Source organism: Quercus suber, unplaced genomic scaffold (genome assembly GCF_002906115.3).
Source record: "Quercus suber isolate HL8 unplaced genomic scaffold, Cork oak 2.0 scaffold_109, whole genome shotgun sequence".
Lineage (NCBI taxonomy): Eukaryota > Viridiplantae > Streptophyta > Magnoliopsida > Fagales > Fagaceae > Quercus > Quercus suber.
Window position 1 is genome coordinate 370,240 of NW_027069574.1, and position 18,929 is coordinate 389,168.

The following is an 18,929-nucleotide window of genomic DNA, read 5'->3' on the forward strand; positions in this document are numbered from 1 at the left end:
ATGAACCAAACTCAATTTTCACCACTGGCTTTTTAAAAAAAAAAAAAATTTTTTTTTTTTTTTTTAATTTTTTTTATCACTTGTATGGCATCTAGATTTTTTTTTTGATCAGTCATATAGCATTTCGATATATATGGAAGAGTAGTATGACCAAGACCAACTGTTCATAATGGGCTACCACTTGCAAGAACTTTATTTATTGGGTTAAAATATTTTTTTCTTCCTTGAAATATAGGTCAGGTTCTATTTTAAAAAAAATTTCTATATCCATCCATGAAAATTTAGAATATTCTATATTTTTTTCCTTCTGTCCACTCCCATTAAGTTTTTTGCTGAGATGTCTAATGAAAGAGACAAAAATAGAATTTGGACAATATTTTAGGGACAAAAATAGAACATAAACTGTATTCTTTTCATTCGTAAAATATAGGCTAAGTGCTATATTGGTCCCTAAAAGATGCATTCTGTCAGACACCAACAAAAAAATTAATGAAAGTGGATGAAAGAACAAAATGGGGAACATTTTAAATTTTCAGAGAATGAAATAGAAAATTTTAAAATTTAGGGAAGAAAATAGAACATGGACTTTCAGGGATGAAAAGAATATTTTTGGCTATTTATTTTCATTGTTCATTTACCACTACACCATTCTCCACTAGAAATTCTGTTTCACTTAGAAAATACTTGCACATCACGGTGAGCAATTAGCAAAACAGGGAATCAGCATGGTTCGCAATCTTGAAAAGGTGAATAAAGTGAAAAATGTAGAGCATTATGGCTTAAGGAAGGGGATAGGAATACAAATAAGTATTGAAGGTTATGTAGGGAGAAGACATCTGAGGAAGAGATAGGAAGAAGCATATCTGTTCCACATAGAAAATACTTGCACATCACGGTGAGCAATTAGCACAACAGGGAATCAGCATGGTTTGCAATCTTGAAAAAGGTGAATGAAGTGAAAAATCTAGAGCATTATGGCTAAGGAAGGGGATAGGAATACAAATAAGACTGAACATTATATGGGGTGAAGACATAGGAGGAAGAGATAGGAAGAAGAATAATCTTGTGGAGAGAGGGAAGCAGAGGTGGGTGAAAATAGAGATGGAGAGGTAGATATAGGGTAAGAAATGGAGAGAATGGGAAGGTAAGAAAGAGACTAGAGAGGACATGGTGAGAAAAGAAGACAGATAATGCTCTGCCAAAATTTTTAACATTAATTCATATCCATGGTCTTGATTTTCTTTTGTACAAAGGAGGTTAATGCGTTGGCATCTCAAAACCCAGGAAATGTTTCAAACTCATGTGAAACTAGCATTTTCCTTTGAATGATCTTTGGTGTGGGGGTATCCTTTTAGGATAGTGTTTGCTAATTTTTCCAATAGGGCTAAGGATGAGAATGCAATGGTGACTGAAAAATTACTCCTCTTTTACACTTATGAAAAGAATTTACCCTTTATTTGTATTCTTGTCTTGTTGATGGGGTGAAATAGTTGAACTTTTGAATGAGTGGAATGTTCCACTTGTGAGCCTAAGGCAGCGTTTCTTTAATAGGTAGTTCTATCTCTTTCAATCTATTAATATATGTTGCTTCCTGGCCCGCTTAAAAAAATCAGTACTAATATTCTTTAGTTTTATTGTTATTGTTGTTGTTATCATCATTATTATTATTATTATGATGATGAAGAAATGCTACTAGAAGTTATGTTAAAACTTTGGCCCCTCCTTAATAATAACTTGATTTTTTTTTGTTCTTTTTTGTTTCATGAATTTATTTTATGTATTTTTTATATTAAGTTTTTTTAACATCAATATACTGTAGTCTCTTTTACAAAGAAAATCAAAAAACAAAGAAAATCTTGTCTATTTTATAAATGTTGGGGAACACTAACCGGATGTGATCCAATGGCTGTTGCCTCAGCCTATTTTAGACCACTATCCAATTCTTTTGGAGGCAGGGGGAATGGCAAGGGGGAAAAGCCCATTCAGGTTTGAGAATATGTGGTTGAAGACAGATGAGTTTGTTGATAGAATTCAATCATGGTGGAATCAGTGTTCATTCTATGGTACTCCTAGTTTTGTATTAGTCAAGAAGTTGAAGGCGTCAAAAGAAGATACCATACAGTGGAACTGTAGGGAGTTTGGAAATGTAGGCATAAATAAGAAAAAAATTGCTGGAGGAATTGAAGAGGTTGGATGCTAAAGAAGGGGTGCGGGACTCTCAGACGTGGAGAAGTACGAAAGAGAAGAATTGAGGTCCCAGGTAGTGTGACTTGTATCCTTGGAAGAAATTTCTTAGAGATAGAAATTAGAAATCGAGGATGTTATGCATTAACGAAGGCGACTATCATACAAAGTTTTTCCACAAGATAGCAAACCTTTACTCAAGGTACAATCATTTGGGTATTTTGGAGGTGGATGGGGTGTGTATGAGGAGGAATCTGAAGTGGCTTCTCTGATAGTACAGTTTTATCAAAAACTATACCAGGAGACTGAGGTTTGGCGACCTATGGTGGAGGGTTTAGATTTTGAGCAAATAGGGGAGCTGGATAGGGGATGGCTTGAAAGGCATCCCTTTGTTCATTAGTTCTCTGCTTTTTTGTAATTAACTTTATGTTTTCTGTATTTCTTTTCTCTTTTTGTACTTTTTAACTACTTTGTGCTATCCATGCATATTGTAGTATTTTCAATATACTTTTTCTTACCTATCAAAAAAGAAAAAAAAGAAAAAAGATCGGGGAAATAGCTAGCTATAGGCTAAAAATCATAGTTATCTTTCAAAAGTGATAAAAAAACTAATAAGACCCTAAATTCTTTGTCTCTAGGACAGGACACTAAAAATACTAAAAGTTACTAACTTATTGTTTAAGGTATATTATTTTAAATACAAACACACATACTATCATCTCTTTTATATGCCAAATTTTATTTAAAAAAGAAAGAAAATAGTTTGTATTTTACAAATGTCTTTTAAGGTTCAAAACCTATTGAAAGAATATGAAGATTAGAGAAAATAATGAAGCTAGAATTTTAATAGAAGGGAAAATATTATAGTTATCTTTCAAAGTGATATAAAAAAAAAAACTAATATGACCCTAAACTTTTGGACTTTAGGTGTCATTCTCTGACTCATCATTGGCATGATATTGTCTGCATTGGATTGTCCCTCACTAATTAGAGTCCAAAGTAGGACCTCCCTCTACCTTGCTGATGTGGGACTCAACCAAGATTTGGTTCTACCTCACCTCACCTCACTTAAGAGGTCTTTTGGCCTTTTGGATCAACACAATCCACCCCCCTTAATTGCCACATGTCCCCGTGTGGGATCTACCCCCCATCCCGTCTGCATAAGGGATAGCTTTGATACCATTCTGTCATGCCCTTACTCATCATTGGCATGATATTGCCTCTTTGTTGAGTGACACAGCCTTATCCCTCAAGGTTTTAAAAGGCCTCAATAGTAATTAGAGTCCAAAGCTTTCATATAAGGTGCAGGCCTCTGAGGCCAAAAGACCTCTTAAGTGGGGTGAGGTGAGGGAGAACCAAATCTTGGTTAAGTCCCACATCACCTAGGTAGGGGGAGGCCCTACACCTTATATGGAATCCTTGGACTCTAATTGGTATTGAGACCTTTTAACACCTTGAGGGATGAAGCTATGTGTCACTCAACAAAGAGGAGAATATCATGCCAATGATGAGTTGGGCATGATAGAATGTTGAGGCCTTTTAAAACCTTGAGGGATGAGGCTGTGTCATTCCCAAAGAGGACAATGTTATGCCAATGATGAGTTGGAGTGTGACATTAGGACTCTAAAAACACTGATTGTTATCCTTCATAAGTAGAGTTTTGACTTTGAAAAAGAAAAAATAATCAAAAAATGGCTTTGTCATTCAAAAAATCCTTCACAAATTAAGAAAATATAATAAATATGCTATTATTTTGTGGGTTTTCTTACATTAAGTATTAATTTAAAGCCACATGTTCGTATTAAACCTTTGCCCCCATATTTGGAATTTATTGATTCAGTACACTTTTGGTGGGTTTATTTATTTATTTTTATTTTTTTAAGTCAGAGGAGCATCTCACTGTATACTTCTTGTATACTTGGATGAACCCCTTCAGTATCTTTTTTCCATGAATTTACATATCAAGTTAAAAAAATGGCCAACCGTTACTGCTATAGCCTCATTGTAGTATTCCTGCCCAAAGGTTTACAATTAGAAAGACATCATTTCTAGTGGGTTAATTTCTTAACTGGTTCTAAGTCAACACATTTTCAATGTAGGTTGTTGGGTTAGACTGTAGCAATGCCATACGCTGTTCTGCTAAGGTCAGTTTTGATCATTTTTTCTTTTTGTTGAACACATAGCATGCATCTTTACTCATCCAAACGTATAGTAAAGAGTCTATATATATATATTTGGTGTTCCTTCTCTTATGTAGGAGGGAATAGGTATAACTGAAATTCTTGATGCGATTGTTGAACGGATTCCCCCACCCAAGGATACTGCTGAAAGGCCTTTGAGGGCTTTAATATTTGATAGGTATATATTTGACTTGACCACATATTTTTGATGGAAATCAACTCGATTTTTCATTATGCTCTTGTTTTTTGTTTCTTATACCTATGTTCATACTTGTTGCATTGTTTGTGTGCCTGAATGTTCCCTGTACATTTTTCTTCCTTCACTTGCTATTATTACTTTTACTCTATTTTGAATGCTAGCACAGGAATATTTTGCAAACTAATATTATATAAGTTAAAATAAGTTTACGTTCTTGAAGTCATTGAATTTAATATGCTTGACAAACTATTTTAGTCACAATTTTAAAACCGTAACATCTTTCAAAGTAAGGGGAAACTGTATAGAGTTACATGACAACCCAAGCCCCCCCACCCAAATAGTAGTACAATACTCCAAAAATAATATCAGAAAACTATTCTTGGGGGGAGCCTAATAATCGTACATTTGAGGATTTGCAGAGCTTGGGGGATCAGCTTCTAGCCTCTTTTGTAGGCACTTTATTTGATTGGTCTCAAGCTTGGGGATTCACATCTAGTGATTTAAAACAACAAGTCTATTACCTGCCTAGGTATTACCGGTTACCCATAACACTCTAAAGGGTGTAAAAGCAAGAGACCACAGCTCTTGAGCTGTAGGACAGTGAAGTAGCAAATGCTCTACTGTTGATGATTGTTTGGCAAAAAAAAAAAAAAATATATATATATATTATTATTTTTTTGTGGAGAAGCAATTTAAGGTTTCAATTTGGTTGGGTTTCTATTGGCTATTAATTTTTGAGATAGGTGGGGCCTTAGGCCTAGGCCTAGAGTTGAGCCTATCTTTGACACAAGTTTTGTCACATGGAATTTGCCAAAATTTACAACCTAACTCAATTGTTATTATTGTGTCAATAAACCACAAAGATAAAGTTGGACCAGCTGGTTTCCATCAATTTCTATAATTTCTTCTCCATGTTACATGGTAGTAGCGAAGAAGCAGAGGTACTTGGTAGCAAACCTTTGCAGTAGGACTTAATAATGCCCTATTTTTTGGAGTTTCAATTAGTGGATAGGCTTAATGCAATTTGGGACTATATTTACAGTTTAATGCTGCTAGAGTCTGGTGGTGGTTGGAAACCCCAAAAAGCTGCACATGTTTCTTATTTTTTAAATTTTATTGGAGTTTTCCCCTTCTAACAATTACCGCCATTAGTATTTTCTCTTAATGTGTCCACATGTGTGTTAGTCCTGTCTCCCTATTTGATTAAAACCATTGTATTATGATTAGACATGCAACTGGTGTTTCACCCAGGACTGCTCTTTGAGAAATTTTTTGGTCATGCCCGGAGCCCCTCTAAATGTGTGTCTGATATAGAAAACAATAACATCAAATGATGATCCAGACATATGCAAATGTGATGTAATACATGCACAAAGAAGAGATCTTTTGACCGGTTACATGACCATTGATAGGTGGGACTATAGAGTGGGGATCTATGCTCCCAATTTCTGATAGTTGGCATGATTTGCAGCTGTCACTGATATATCAATTTTCTTTGGATTTTCAGAGATAGTTGGGATGAAAAAATGGGGGACATGGCCCTAAAGAGGGCCCATTAGAGTGAAAGAATCCATGTAGCTGACCCCAGTTAGTTGGGGTGATTAAAATTTTGCAACCAATGGCTTTGAATCTTTGGTGAACTGACCAAAGTTGTAAACATGAGAATTTGAACTAGAATTGCCTTAGAATTAAGAATAAAAGCTGGAATTACGGAGAAAAACTAGAGAAACAGAGTTTCTGTCTAGGTCTGAAACTAAGTTAAGTTACATAAAAAGAAACTAATTATACTCTTACATAACAAGCTTATTTATAATCTTTAACTATTAGGAAATAAACTAGCTAATTGTTACTGTTAAATCACCGATTGTTCCAAAAGTTTAAGCTATTAGGATATAGTAAATTCAATCATTAAACCACACAAGTCTAACAATTACATCTAGGTAGGCTATGACAATATAAGTCAAAGCTGAAATTAATGAGAATATATGGCAGATCTGAGATGTCAAAATAAGGAGGCTGACTGGCTGCTCTAAGAGGTCCAAAAGAGTGGCTGGCTGTTTGGCTTGTAGAGGGTGGCTGGTTGTCAGTCTTAAGAGTAGAGGGGTTGGTTGGTTGGCCTAAGGGTAGAGGGTGGCTACATCAACATGGGTGCACATCTATAGAATAATGATATGCATCACCAAACCGGTCTCTTTGTTTCTACTGTCTTGAACATTTTAATCTCAAAACATAGGTGCACATCTCCAGAATAATGATATACATGTTTCACATATTCTATCATGTCATTATATTCTTCGTATTAATACTATCATCCATCTGTTTTTAAAAGAAAGAGCAGTTCTGCCCTTATGCATGTAGTTGCCTTAAATGTTCTGAAAAAATATTCTTCTTTTGGTCAATTGATTGCCTTTGTGCTTATAGTACTTACATATGGCATTGAACTTCATCCTGAGTCATATATTTTGCTTCCTTGAATCTATATGCAGTTACTATGATCCATATAGGGGTGTTATAGTATATTTTCGGGTCATCGATGGGACCATAAAGAAAGGTGACAGAATTTATTTTATGGCCAGTGGGAAGGTGAAATACTTGTTCTAGTCTTCTATCCCCCAATTTTTATATTGATGGGATTATCTTCTGATTTGAGACCTTTATTCATTGTTTTGTACACTACTTGTTGCTTTATTGCCATACTTGACTCAAAATTTATCTAAAGTAGTGCTAATTTTTATACCATTTCTTCATGAAACGACAGGATTATTTTGCTGATGAAGTTGGAGTTTTGTCTCCTAATCAGTTGCAAGTTGAAGAACTGTTTGCTGGTGAGGTAAATTAATACATCTCGATAATTTGTTATAGTGTGATATGTATCTGCATGGCTTCAAGTAATTTGTTCTTGTTGCTACTGCTCTCTCTCTCTCATATCCTCACATGAGCACGCTTGTGCGTGAGAACACACACACACAGTGACATGGAGCTGATATGGGTACTAAACTATTTGAATAGGCAGTCCTATTTTGGTGTGCTAATGAAATTAGGTCAGTAGTGGAATTATTATGGTTGTCCAAAGAAGTCTTCCTCTTTAGATTTCCAATTTCATATTTATAGATTAAACATAATTCTTACCTAATACACCTACATCTCCTGTTTATGAAGCAGAACTCGTGATAAACAAACAGGTAAAGAAGTTTAATTTTTCTAGCTATAAGTGTCAATTTTTATTTCGATCAAAGCCTAAGTTTCTTACTTATATTAAAAAATAAAATAAAAATCAAAGCCTAAGTTTCTTTGAGGAAAAAACCTCTGTGGGGTGGGATTGTGGAGGCATATTAGGAGGGGTTGGCATATTTTTGTGCAGTTCAAAATTCCATGGTCTATTAGAATCCCCTCCTTTCCAATATGTAGCCTTTAAATCTTAATCAGAGCTAACATCACTCTCTCTCCCTCCCTCCCTTTTACCACTATTCTGTGGTCTTTTTCAAATTGCAGTTAACAAACATGCTATGGTGAGTGACTTTTTGATATTAGGGATGGAGTAGTGCATTGGACCAGTCTTTGTGAGGCCAGTGCAGGATTGAGATTGGAATCTTTTAACAAGTCATTTGACGTACTGTATACTGAACAGATTCAGTTTGAGACAAAGGATAAAGCATGTTGGAGTCTAAATATTGTATGTTGATAGCGCGGACAAAACTTGGAGTGATGGTGGTTAGGGTTGCTGTGATCTCTTGTGCGACAATGATGGTGACTTAGATAGAAAACATCTTATTTTATTTCTTTCAAAAACACAATGGCAAATTATTTTTTGGGGAGGTTTTGGATGTTTGGATACAAGTTTATGGTGGTCGAGTTGTTGTGAATGGTGGATTTTGGAAGTCAACAGGAAAACTATGTCAAATTTTTCTACGATACAAAAATTGATGCAAAATAATGAGTTCTGATACAAAAATTGATGCACATATTCTCAAAGGAATTGAGAATCAACAAAGATATACAAATAAAATAAACCTAGAACCAGCATTTAGGATTGGTTGGAATTAGCACCAAGCAAGAAAAACAAGACCTAGGAATCAACACTTGGTTGGTTGGAGTAAGCACCAGAGCATAGAAAAATTTTCAACTGAAATTTATTTATCATGAGCTTGTCTTCATAGGAGTACAGTAGCAGGTTTTATAGACTACTAGGACTAAACCCTAATCCTAATTGACTTGGGTCAAAGCCCAATTATTGAATTATGAAAATAACCTTGACTCTAGGAAATAAAATAAAATACTAATTAGCTAATAGATGTAGAGTAAAATCCAATGTACCAATAGTGAAGATACAATTGACATCTAAAATTAAATAAACTAAATTAAAATAGAATTTTCTTTGCGCTCCCTGCATCATAGACACTTTAACCTTCTTGTCTGGAGTTTTTTCAAAGCAATAATCCTTGGTTTCACATTTTCTAATGAAAATATTGTTGCCAATGCTGTGGAAAGACATTGATAAATCTGTATAACTATGTCTCATTCTACCTTTTCAGGTAGGCTATCTTTCAGCTTCTATAAGATCAGTTGCAGATGCTAGGGTGGGTGACACAATTACACACTACAGTAGAAAGGCAGGAAACTCACTTCCTGGATACGAGGAAGCCACTCCTATGGTGTTCTGTGGCCTGTTTCCTGTTGATGCAGACCAGTATTGATCTATTGCTTGTTCTTATTGGTTTTCCGAATTCTGGAATGGAATTTTTGTGCCCCCTTGGCTCTGGATTCATTCTATTTCTTCCTATGTTGCCAGGTTCCCTGAGTTGCGTGATGCACTTGAGAAACTGCAACTCAACGATGCTGCGTTGAAGGTGCAGTAGTATATGACCAATATGCTATATAAACTAAGTACCTCTTTTTTGAGTTTCCAGCCATGAAATGCATCTAATAATCATGTAAAAGCTTATGTTGAAGTTTGGTAGGCAAGCTTGATGTGAAAAGACTCAAATTTCCAATACTCTTGGCTAATTTATCCTTGTTAAAAATGGATTACCTACTAAAAAAAAAAGTAAGTGTTAGAATTGTGTGGTTAAATGATTAAATTTACCCTATCCAAATAGCTTAAACTTTTGAGACAATTGGTAATTTAACAATAAGCATTTCTAAAGAAATTGATTTTAATTTTGTGATTAAAAAATATACATCTTTCTTTAAGGCATTAAGTCCTTATCTTATACAAAATGAGTCTTATAAGTTATAAGATAAAAGATTGGCCCTAGATGCTCTAAGGGTAACTTTTGGTCCAAACATCCCTCTATATAAAATCAAATGTTGATACATACATATGTAAATTTGGTTGGAAACACTTGAATTGTCAGGATGATCTAAAGGAGTTGACATCTTGCTTGCACACTTACTAATCAAAGTGAAGTACCCATGTTGGATATTCTAGAATGGCATTTTACTTTTACAATTTCAACAAGCATTTCAATAAATGTTTGGTTTTATAAATTGGGTTACGATAAAAGGGAAATTGACATTTGAGTGGAGTTTTAACATGTTCTAGTGAACAATGTGACTCATGCTTTTTTGAAGGATGTGCTCTTTTGAAACACATGGGTTTAATTGAAAAGATTGAAAATTAAGTTTCATTTTGCACTTTTTTCCACTTTTTCTTGCCCTCTATAAAAGAACTTATTAAATTTTCTTAAATGTCCTTGGTCAATCTTTATGGTTAAGTCTAAGGTGGCTTATTGTTTGAAATTTAATTGATTGCTATGCCAAGGGATAAGCTTTACATGATTATCAAACTACAAAACATAAATTCTTTATTTGCTATCTGGCTTAAGTTTCTGCAATATGACTACCCCATATATGTTAAGTTGTTATACCTCAAGCGTTTGACATTGACAGAGAGTGAGCCGATATTGATAAACTGAATTTAAGCTGCTTTCCTTGATTTGATAACATTTATGCAGTTTGAGCCAGAGACCTCAAGTGCCATGGGTTTTGGCTTCAGATGTGGGTTCTTGGGTCTTCTCCATATGGAAATAGTTCAGGTATGCTTTCTTTTCTATGAAACATCTACCATTTTCCTCTAGTGATCTTTCACCAATAATTTAAAATGTGTCTGAACCTTTCAAGTCTTGTATATGCCCTTACAACTTTTTCTGTATACAGGAGAGGCTCGAGAGGGAATACAATCTGAGCCTGATCACTACAGCGCCAAGTGTTGTATATAGAGTGACTTGTGTAAATGGTGATACTGTAATTTCGTCTCGATCCTAAACTCATTGCATTTGTTTTTATTTACATATTCTAAGAATATGAGATGAATGTTTATATTTATCTATTACTAACTGCCATCTATGCGTAGGATCCAAAATCTTAGGGACAGGAGAACTTGAAATTTTGATTAGGACAAAGTTTGGCTTCAAATGTGTAGGATCCAAAATCTTAGGGACAGGAAAACTTGAAATTTTGATTAGGACAAAGTTTGGCTTCAAAGTTTGAAGCCATCCTCCAATTCATTATGTAACAATTTATAAGACTATCCATGTGTATTATTTAAATGTGTCACATGACTCATTAAAAAATTCGTGACTAAAACTACACATGGATAGTCTCTTCAATCGCCACATTATGGGTTGAAGCAAATTAAAATTTTTCCTTTTGATTAATTGGCAACATATTTCTCATTTTCTTATCAAAATTAACCCTGCATCAATAATTTGTAAGAATGATGCATTTTTAAGGTTTTAGTATGGTTGTCATGTTCTCACACCTTAGCCTACACTGACCATAATGATATATTCATTTGGCTTGGGAATTCAAGAGCAATAGGTAAGTTTATTGGCAAACTAACCCTTCAGCCAACAAGTTTTCCTTTCCTTTTTCTCCATGCTAGTATGGAAAAATACCATTAGATAGGTAAGTGAGGACAATTTTAGTGGGATGCACTTTTGGCGTAATCTTCAATTTAAAATCTATATTGGGGATTTGTTACACTGTCACAAATATTTATCTTGTGTCTTTGTTAATAAGTAATTTTCATAACATTACTGACATAGGAAAAACTGGAGAATTTTCTATGTTTGTTTGTGGTGGGTTAGATAGGAAAAATTGGAGAATTTTTCTATGTTTGCTTGTGGTGGGTTATGGTTTAGGAGGATTTGTGGATGTAGGGTTTAGACTTTAGAACCTTTTAAAAGAAGGGTGTTGTAGGAGAGGGCAAAGATTAGATTGAGGTATGAAAAGAGGGAAGAGGAAACAAAATCAAATTCTCCACAATATGTTAGTAGTGTGGTTGTGGTGGGTTTAGGTTTTAGAAGATTTGGGGATATTGGGTTTAGAACCCCTCGAGAAGAATGGTTAGGGTTCAAAACACAATATTTAATTGATGGTTGAAAAGAGAAGAAAATGAAATGAAATAGGATGTTTTCTAAAATCTGTGAATGGTAATGTGAATAGTACACGGTGAGCAGTGCTGCTGAACACTAATGTTAAAAGTAATTCATTTATAGTACCAATAAACAGTAACCGAAAGAAAGATTAGAGGAAGAGAAGAAAGAAAGAAGAGAACGGGAGGAGAAAATAACCCTAATGCAACGTGCTCCAATACTCAAAACACTCAATAATTTTATCAATCAACTCTCATTTGTTTGAGTACAATAAAGCACTTACATAGACCCTATTCTTAACTTCTAGGAGGACTAGGACTTCTACTTTAACTAGTAAACCAATACTATTTGAATTAAACCATAGCCCATACATAAACACCCATAAACAAAATAAGACTTACTGATAAAAGAAAACTCATGACCCATACCCAACATTGTTAGATTACTAAAATACCCTTAACTCTATAATAGCAAATACAATATAAAAACCTAATTAACTACCATAGACACTTATTCTTGGGCTTTTCCTTAACCTTAGGCTTCTAAAGAGGATAATCTTTCTCAAACCATGCTATGGTTGCACCATCAGGGGGCATTTGGCTAGTGCTTAGTCGAGATCAGGGGACTTTTGGCTAGTGCTTATTTCATAGAAATTTACGGAAGAAAAAAGGTATTGAGCTTGAGGGAAACATAGGGGCTGAACTGGGACTTGATATAAAGGATTCAGGATCTTGATCAGCGTGGTTTTAGCAGATATTTTGCCAAGAATAATAGCTAACAACCTATCCAGTGTTTCTTTAATAGGTGATAAATATTTGAGCATTTCTTCTATGATTTCACCTTCTCACTTAATTGATTCAAAATCTTCTTTGTTCCTTCATATTCTTCAAAGAAAGCCTTAAACACTCTAATTCCACATTAGTCATCATTATCTTTGATGAGAATATTTGTTGAGAAGTTGGTGAAAGCAAAATTTCAACAAAGAACTTGTAATATTTCAGCTCTAATACCAAATTAATGTAGGGAAAATTGGAGACATTGTCTACATGTGCCTGTGGTCAATTATGGTTTAAGATGATTTGTGGATTTAGGGTTTAGTATCTTTTAAAAGAAGGGTTTCATAGTGAAGGGACACTATTTGATTTATGGTTTTTTTTTTTTTTTTTTTGATAAGTGACGTTATTTGATTTATGGTTAAAATGATGGAAAGAGAAACGGAAATCGAATTTCTCCACAACCTATGAACAATGTGCATGAACTATGTGGGTGAGCAATACTCGTGAACACTTTTACAAGAGAGAGAAGAAGAAAAAGAATAAAAGAGAGAAAATAAGAGACGAAGAAGAACAATAAGGCCAACATGCCTCAATACTCAAAACATTGGATATTTTATTAATCAACTCCTCCTTGTTTGAGTACAACAACATATTGATATAAGCCCTATGTCTTAACTTCTCCTAGACTCCTACTTTTACTAGAAAACCAAACCCTAATGGACACAAACCAAAGCTCACACATAAAATCCCAACTAAATAAGACTTAATCATAAAATAAAACCCAAGGCCCTCAACTATGGCCATTGGCCCGCACCCAACAATTGCAGAATTACTAAATACCCTTGACTCTAGAATAACCAAATATATAAAATATAAAAACCTAATTAACTATAATGGACACTTACTCTTGAGTTTTGTCTTAACCTTAGGCTTCCAAAGAGGGCATTGTTTCTCTAACCACGCTTTAGTTGCACCATCACCATCATCTATTACTTCATAGCAATGCTGACATCCTTTTATTTCTTTTCATTGATTTGATGTCCATATTTTCTGACTGTAGATTGATGATGTTATATTCCCCATTTGCAAATAAACCTATTTTATTTAAACTAGATGTCATGTTGACCTCATTGCCAATTTCAATCTCAATATTCTTAAAGGTTGAATGCTCAAACCCATCTATACTTCCTGAACCTGGAAAGAGGAGGTTGATTGAGGAGCCATTTGTTAAGGTTATTTCTTGTACCTTAAGATATTTATTGCAACTTGAGATATTTATTGCTTTCGTTAGAACTATGGTTAAATGATTAAATTCATAATTTCCTAATAGCTTAAACTTTTGGGAGAATCAGTAATTTAACATGGTATTAGAGCAGGAGATCTTGAGTTTGATCCCTGACTCCACTCTACCTCCCATTTAAAATATTAAAAATACCACATGTTGGGCCCCACTACCATCTCCTAATAGCTTAAGTTTTTGGGAGAATCGGTAATTTAATAGCTTCATTTAAATGTTAAATTAATCAAAGATAAAAACGTATTCGTTTTTTGGCTTGAAAAATTATGTGTTATTTCATTTTGAAGTAATACTTACAGATTGAGATGCTTACGCCAAAAGACTATATTGGTCCACTTATGGAGCTGGCCCAAGACAGAAGGGGAGAGTTTAAGGAAATGAAATATATTACTGAGATTAGAGCATCACTCACCTATGAGTTACCTCTAGCGGAGGTAATGTTTTGCATTATTGTATTCAAGTTGCCTTGATCAACTCCCTTGTAGATCTCTATTTAGCTAATGTTTTCTTTTCTTATAGCATCCTGTTCCATTTTATTCTTGTTTTACCTTATCTGTTTTGTAATCTTTATATTACAGATGGTAGGTGATTTCTTTGACCAGCTGAAGTCCAGAAGTAAGGGTTATGCCAGCATGGAATACACATTTGTTGGGTAAATGGATATAATTCTTGTCTTCTCTATTATATGGAATTGATAGTATAGATTTTTTTTTTGTGCAATATGAATAAAAAATTTCATTCTAAAAACTTGACATTTATTCTAACCTTTTGATTTACAGGTACAAGGCAAGTGAATTAATAAAACTTGACATTCAGATTAATGGTGATAATGTGGAACCATTGGCTACTATCGTGCACAGGGATAAGGTGATTCTAGTTTTGTTTAAATCATGGTAGTTATATATAGATTCTTAGGAAAAGTGTATATATATAGTATGTACATCTTTGTGTGTGTGTGTGTGAGAGAGAGAGAGAGAGAGAGAGAGAGAGAGAGATGTTACTTATATTGTAGTGTCCAACATGTATGTTCTGAGCTGGACAGTTTACTACGTGTTTGTCAAAATTTAACATTTAGAAAGGTGTTATGAAATCAACTCTAGCTGCCTTTTTTCAGGCATATGCTGTGGGAAGAGCTTTGACTCAAAAGCTGAAGGAGCTTATACCTAGACAAATGTTTAAAGTACCCATCCAAGTAAGATATTCTCTTTTTGTAGTTTATGCAACATTAATTCTAAGTAATGCAAAAGCCTCGGTGTGATAATGTTTACTGCTTTATTATTGAAACAATTGCTTAAATGCCATCCTAAAAGTGCTACATGAACCTCCAACCAAAAATGCCTTGTTCATTCTTTTTCCTTTTTTGCAAACATGGATTGGAAATTTTTGATAGCAAATGAGCTCTAGCTAATGGCAGTTAATTCTCTCACAATAATGGGAGTGCATTGTAACTTACCAAATTTGAATTTGTGCTTTGGAGTTTGGATTCTAACATCTCCTGTAAACATTCCCAAACCATCTAGTTAACAAAAAAAATCAATAATAAAACTTGACCCAAATTATTACTCATGCAGTAGAAATTTTGCTATAGCTTATTTTGAGAAACATTGAGACTTCCAAATCTACCTCTTAACATTGTGATGGATGTCTTCTCTTACTGGATAGGGATGCATGGAAGGCATCTTGAATTACTAATAGACTTTGTTATTACTTATTTTTTATAAAAAAACAAAAAACCCAATAGATCCAGGAATTCACTTATGTACCATTTTTGGCTCCTAGTTTTCTACAAGTTCTTGGAGAAGATTGGCTACATCTGCTTCAGCAGCGAAGTTGCACCAAAACCATGATTACCTAATATATGTGTGTGTGTGTGTGTGTGTGTGTGTGTGGAGGACATACCACAATCTATAGTTGGTGTCTTTGTATTATGAAGTTTCCTACAATTGACTTGACCTGTTATAGCTCCAAACAATTCACTCGGTATCCTGGTTGTCTTAGTGTCTTAAACCACTAAAATATTTTCTTACTTGTGTTCAATTTTTCCTCCTCACTGATATCCTATTCTAGTATCATCCATATACACAGAACACAATTCTGGGCTTCACTTTGTTAACTCTTATTAGCCAGTAATGCTAACTTGGTTGCAACATTTATGTCCTATATCCATTACAGGCTTGCATAGGTTCAAAAGTGATTGCTAGTGAATCTTTATCAGCAATTAGGAAGGATGTTTTATCTAAATGCTATGGTAAGATGTTCTTTCTTTTAAGAATGTTTGGATATATTTGAAGTCTAGTCTTCTCACTCATGTAGGATCTTCTGTGCATTTACTTTGCTCAAACATCTCTTAAGGAAGTAGAAATGTTTATCATAGGATATACAGCTGTCAGATTGTAATTATGAATCAAAACCTCTAGCCAGCATCTTGGGGCCATCCCCAAGGGATTTTTCCCTATAATCCGTCCCACACACACCCGTGGGAATAGTCAAGTGCTCGAAGAGCTTTGAACACCCTCGTTAGTAGGGGGAAAATAAGGATTGTAATTCTGGAGGAGCACAATTCCATTCTCTTGCCTTCATCTATCAGCTTTGTATATATTCTGTAATGCAAGGGCTTACAAAACCTTTTTTCTCTAATAAATAGAAAATGTTAATTTTTACTTTTTCTGAGTTAACATTTCCTTCCTTTTGTCCCTCATGTGACTGGTGTTTATAACTAAATTACATGAATGTTTTTCATTCTTGTTAATTCTTGTAGGTGGGGATATTTCAAGGAAGAAGAAACTGCTTAAAAAACAGGTGCTGCACTTGCCAAAATTTATTGGATTTGTTAACAAATTTATATTTTGTATTGATGTTGCAAGGATGCAAGTACAGCAGAAAAGCATATAATCTTATTAATTGGTGGTCATTTGATGAAGGGCTAACTACGAACCCCTGCTCGGGGCTACACTTGAATAATTAATATTTTAGATTTTGGTTGAAGAGTCAATTACTCAAAGTTGGAAACCTTTTTTCAAAAGATGAAATAATATGTTCAAAGGGCCGGGTATGCTCCATGGATGTGCTTCGAATTATGTCAGCTCCTTGACCTGAAAGTACTGAAATATAAGACATAGGTATATAATAAGAATATTGGTGGCATGTTTCATTATCTATGAATCCCAATCTAGGGGGCATGTTGCATCTCCTATTGTTCCTCAAGCATTTTGCTTCAGTCTTTTCAGAACTGCTTTCTGCGTGAAATTTTCATTTGTATTTCTTGTAATGCTGTTCTTTCCACATTTTCCATGGTCAGACTTTGATTGGCAACCATTATTCTGTGAGTTCTAGATCAAATAGATAGGCTTTTAATGAGTTCAGAGCTGCGTCAATCTGAGATCTCAAGTGTCAATCAAGACAAGTAAATTGTGATTACTATATACTTGCTGCAACAAAGAAAGAACGTAGAAAAGAAAAGTCATTGAAAATTATAGCAATATAATGGAAAAAAGTCACTTACATCCTAGAATTGCCTTCGGAATTAGCAATACAGTTGTAGGGTTGAGATAGTCCCTGGGTTACCCATTGTGATGATGATGTGTATGTCTTTCATTTGTAGATTCGTCTTGTTATGTCTAAGCTGAGAAGCATATATGAGGTGAAATATGCCCTATGTGGAAGGTTGATTATAATACTAGCTTAAAGATTGGGGGTAATGCTGTTAAAAATGCTCACTTGCTTTACTTTACTGTCTCAACATTAAGTGCCAATAGAAGATGGTTATTCAAGAAATTGATCTGCTTTGTAATTGTTTCCTTACAGACATGTTCACCTTTATTTTATTTTATTTATCTTTCTAGGGGTGGTGTGTTGATACGTGTACTAACACGTACTTAGACTGGCTTAGACTGGTCTTGAAGACCATTGTATTTCAGAGGATTCCTATGTAGATAAATTTTGTTTGAAAGGACCATGGAATGTCGTGTTTGAAGAAAATTTAAAACCTATGTACTTTAATATGTGCAAACAAATATGTGCTTTAGGTACAACTCATCTTACATTGTCAGACAACACGGGAAGAGTTACCACTATTGGTAGTTCAATATTGGAAATTTGCAATGTCACTAGCATCTGTATTTGTTATTGTGGAACGGGAGGAGTATTCGTTATCTAATAGATCAGAGGAAACAAATACTTTCAAATTTGTTAGTAAATTGTACCTGTAATCATTAAAAGTTTCCAATACAGTTTTATTGTATTTCACTGACTGTAGCAAAGTGAAAGGTCTTTTAGTTTGTAGTAGTTAGTATTGTACTTAGGCTTTATATATTTAACTGACTATTCCTATAATGTAAAATCCGTGATTTGCAGTTAGTATTGTGCATAAGTGTTTCCTTTTTTGTTACCAGGCTGAGGGAAAGAAAAGAATGAAGGCAATTGGTAAAGTTGATGTACCTCAAGAAGCCTTCATGGCTGTCTTAAAACTTGAAAAGGAGGTATTGTGATCATAATTCTTTGTAGCAAGAAATGATGTGAAATTATTGTGAAATTACAGTTATTGTGGGAAATATGAGAAGCTTTTGCAATATTTTCTTCTTTGTTTTCGTGCTGTTAGTTTAGGTCCTCATTGGGGTAAGTATTAAGTTTTTTAATTTTAAATTCAGTTATGATGAAGTGCATGTGGGAAAGAAACACTGCCCTTTTAAGAATTTTTTTCACCATTGAGACCAACGATGGCTTACCAATCTAGTACTTTATATTTGTCTTGTGTGTATGGATGAGGGGTCCAATCAAGGACGTCAATACTGTACCGGCCATAAAACCTATATTGGTACTCCAAAATGTCCTGGATAAAATACCGGTTTATACTTTGTACTAGAGATTTTTCTCTGTTTTGATCGGGATTGATATCTAGGCAAGTACAATAAAAAATAG

The 18,929-nt window shown here is 34.4% G+C and overlaps 1 protein-coding gene across 1 annotated transcript in view; it reads left to right on the forward strand.

The window, feature by feature from the left end:
- Window positions 1–18,590, forward strand: part of LOC112002391 (translation factor GUF1 homolog, chloroplastic) — a 30,482-nt gene extending 11,892 nt beyond the window's left edge. Inside the window, 16 exon segments of the mRNA XM_065775315.1 lie at window positions 4,284–4,328; window positions 4,442–4,542; window positions 7,050–7,146; window positions 7,322–7,393; window positions 9,096–9,250; window positions 9,353–9,410; window positions 10,518–10,598; window positions 10,720–10,806; window positions 13,876–13,947; window positions 14,312–14,446; window positions 14,591–14,664; window positions 14,792–14,879; window positions 15,127–15,204; window positions 16,185–16,260; window positions 16,771–16,811; window positions 18,404–18,590. Of these exon segments, the coding sequence (XP_065631387.1) occupies window positions 4,284–4,328; window positions 4,442–4,542; window positions 7,050–7,146; window positions 7,322–7,393; window positions 9,096–9,250; window positions 9,353–9,410; window positions 10,518–10,598; window positions 10,720–10,806; window positions 13,876–13,947; window positions 14,312–14,446; window positions 14,591–14,664; window positions 14,792–14,879; window positions 15,127–15,204; window positions 16,185–16,260; window positions 16,771–16,811; window positions 18,404–18,499 (1,356 nt within the window). The 3' untranslated portion in view covers window positions 18,500–18,590.
- The last annotated feature ends 339 nt before the right edge of the window (window positions 18,591–18,929 follow it).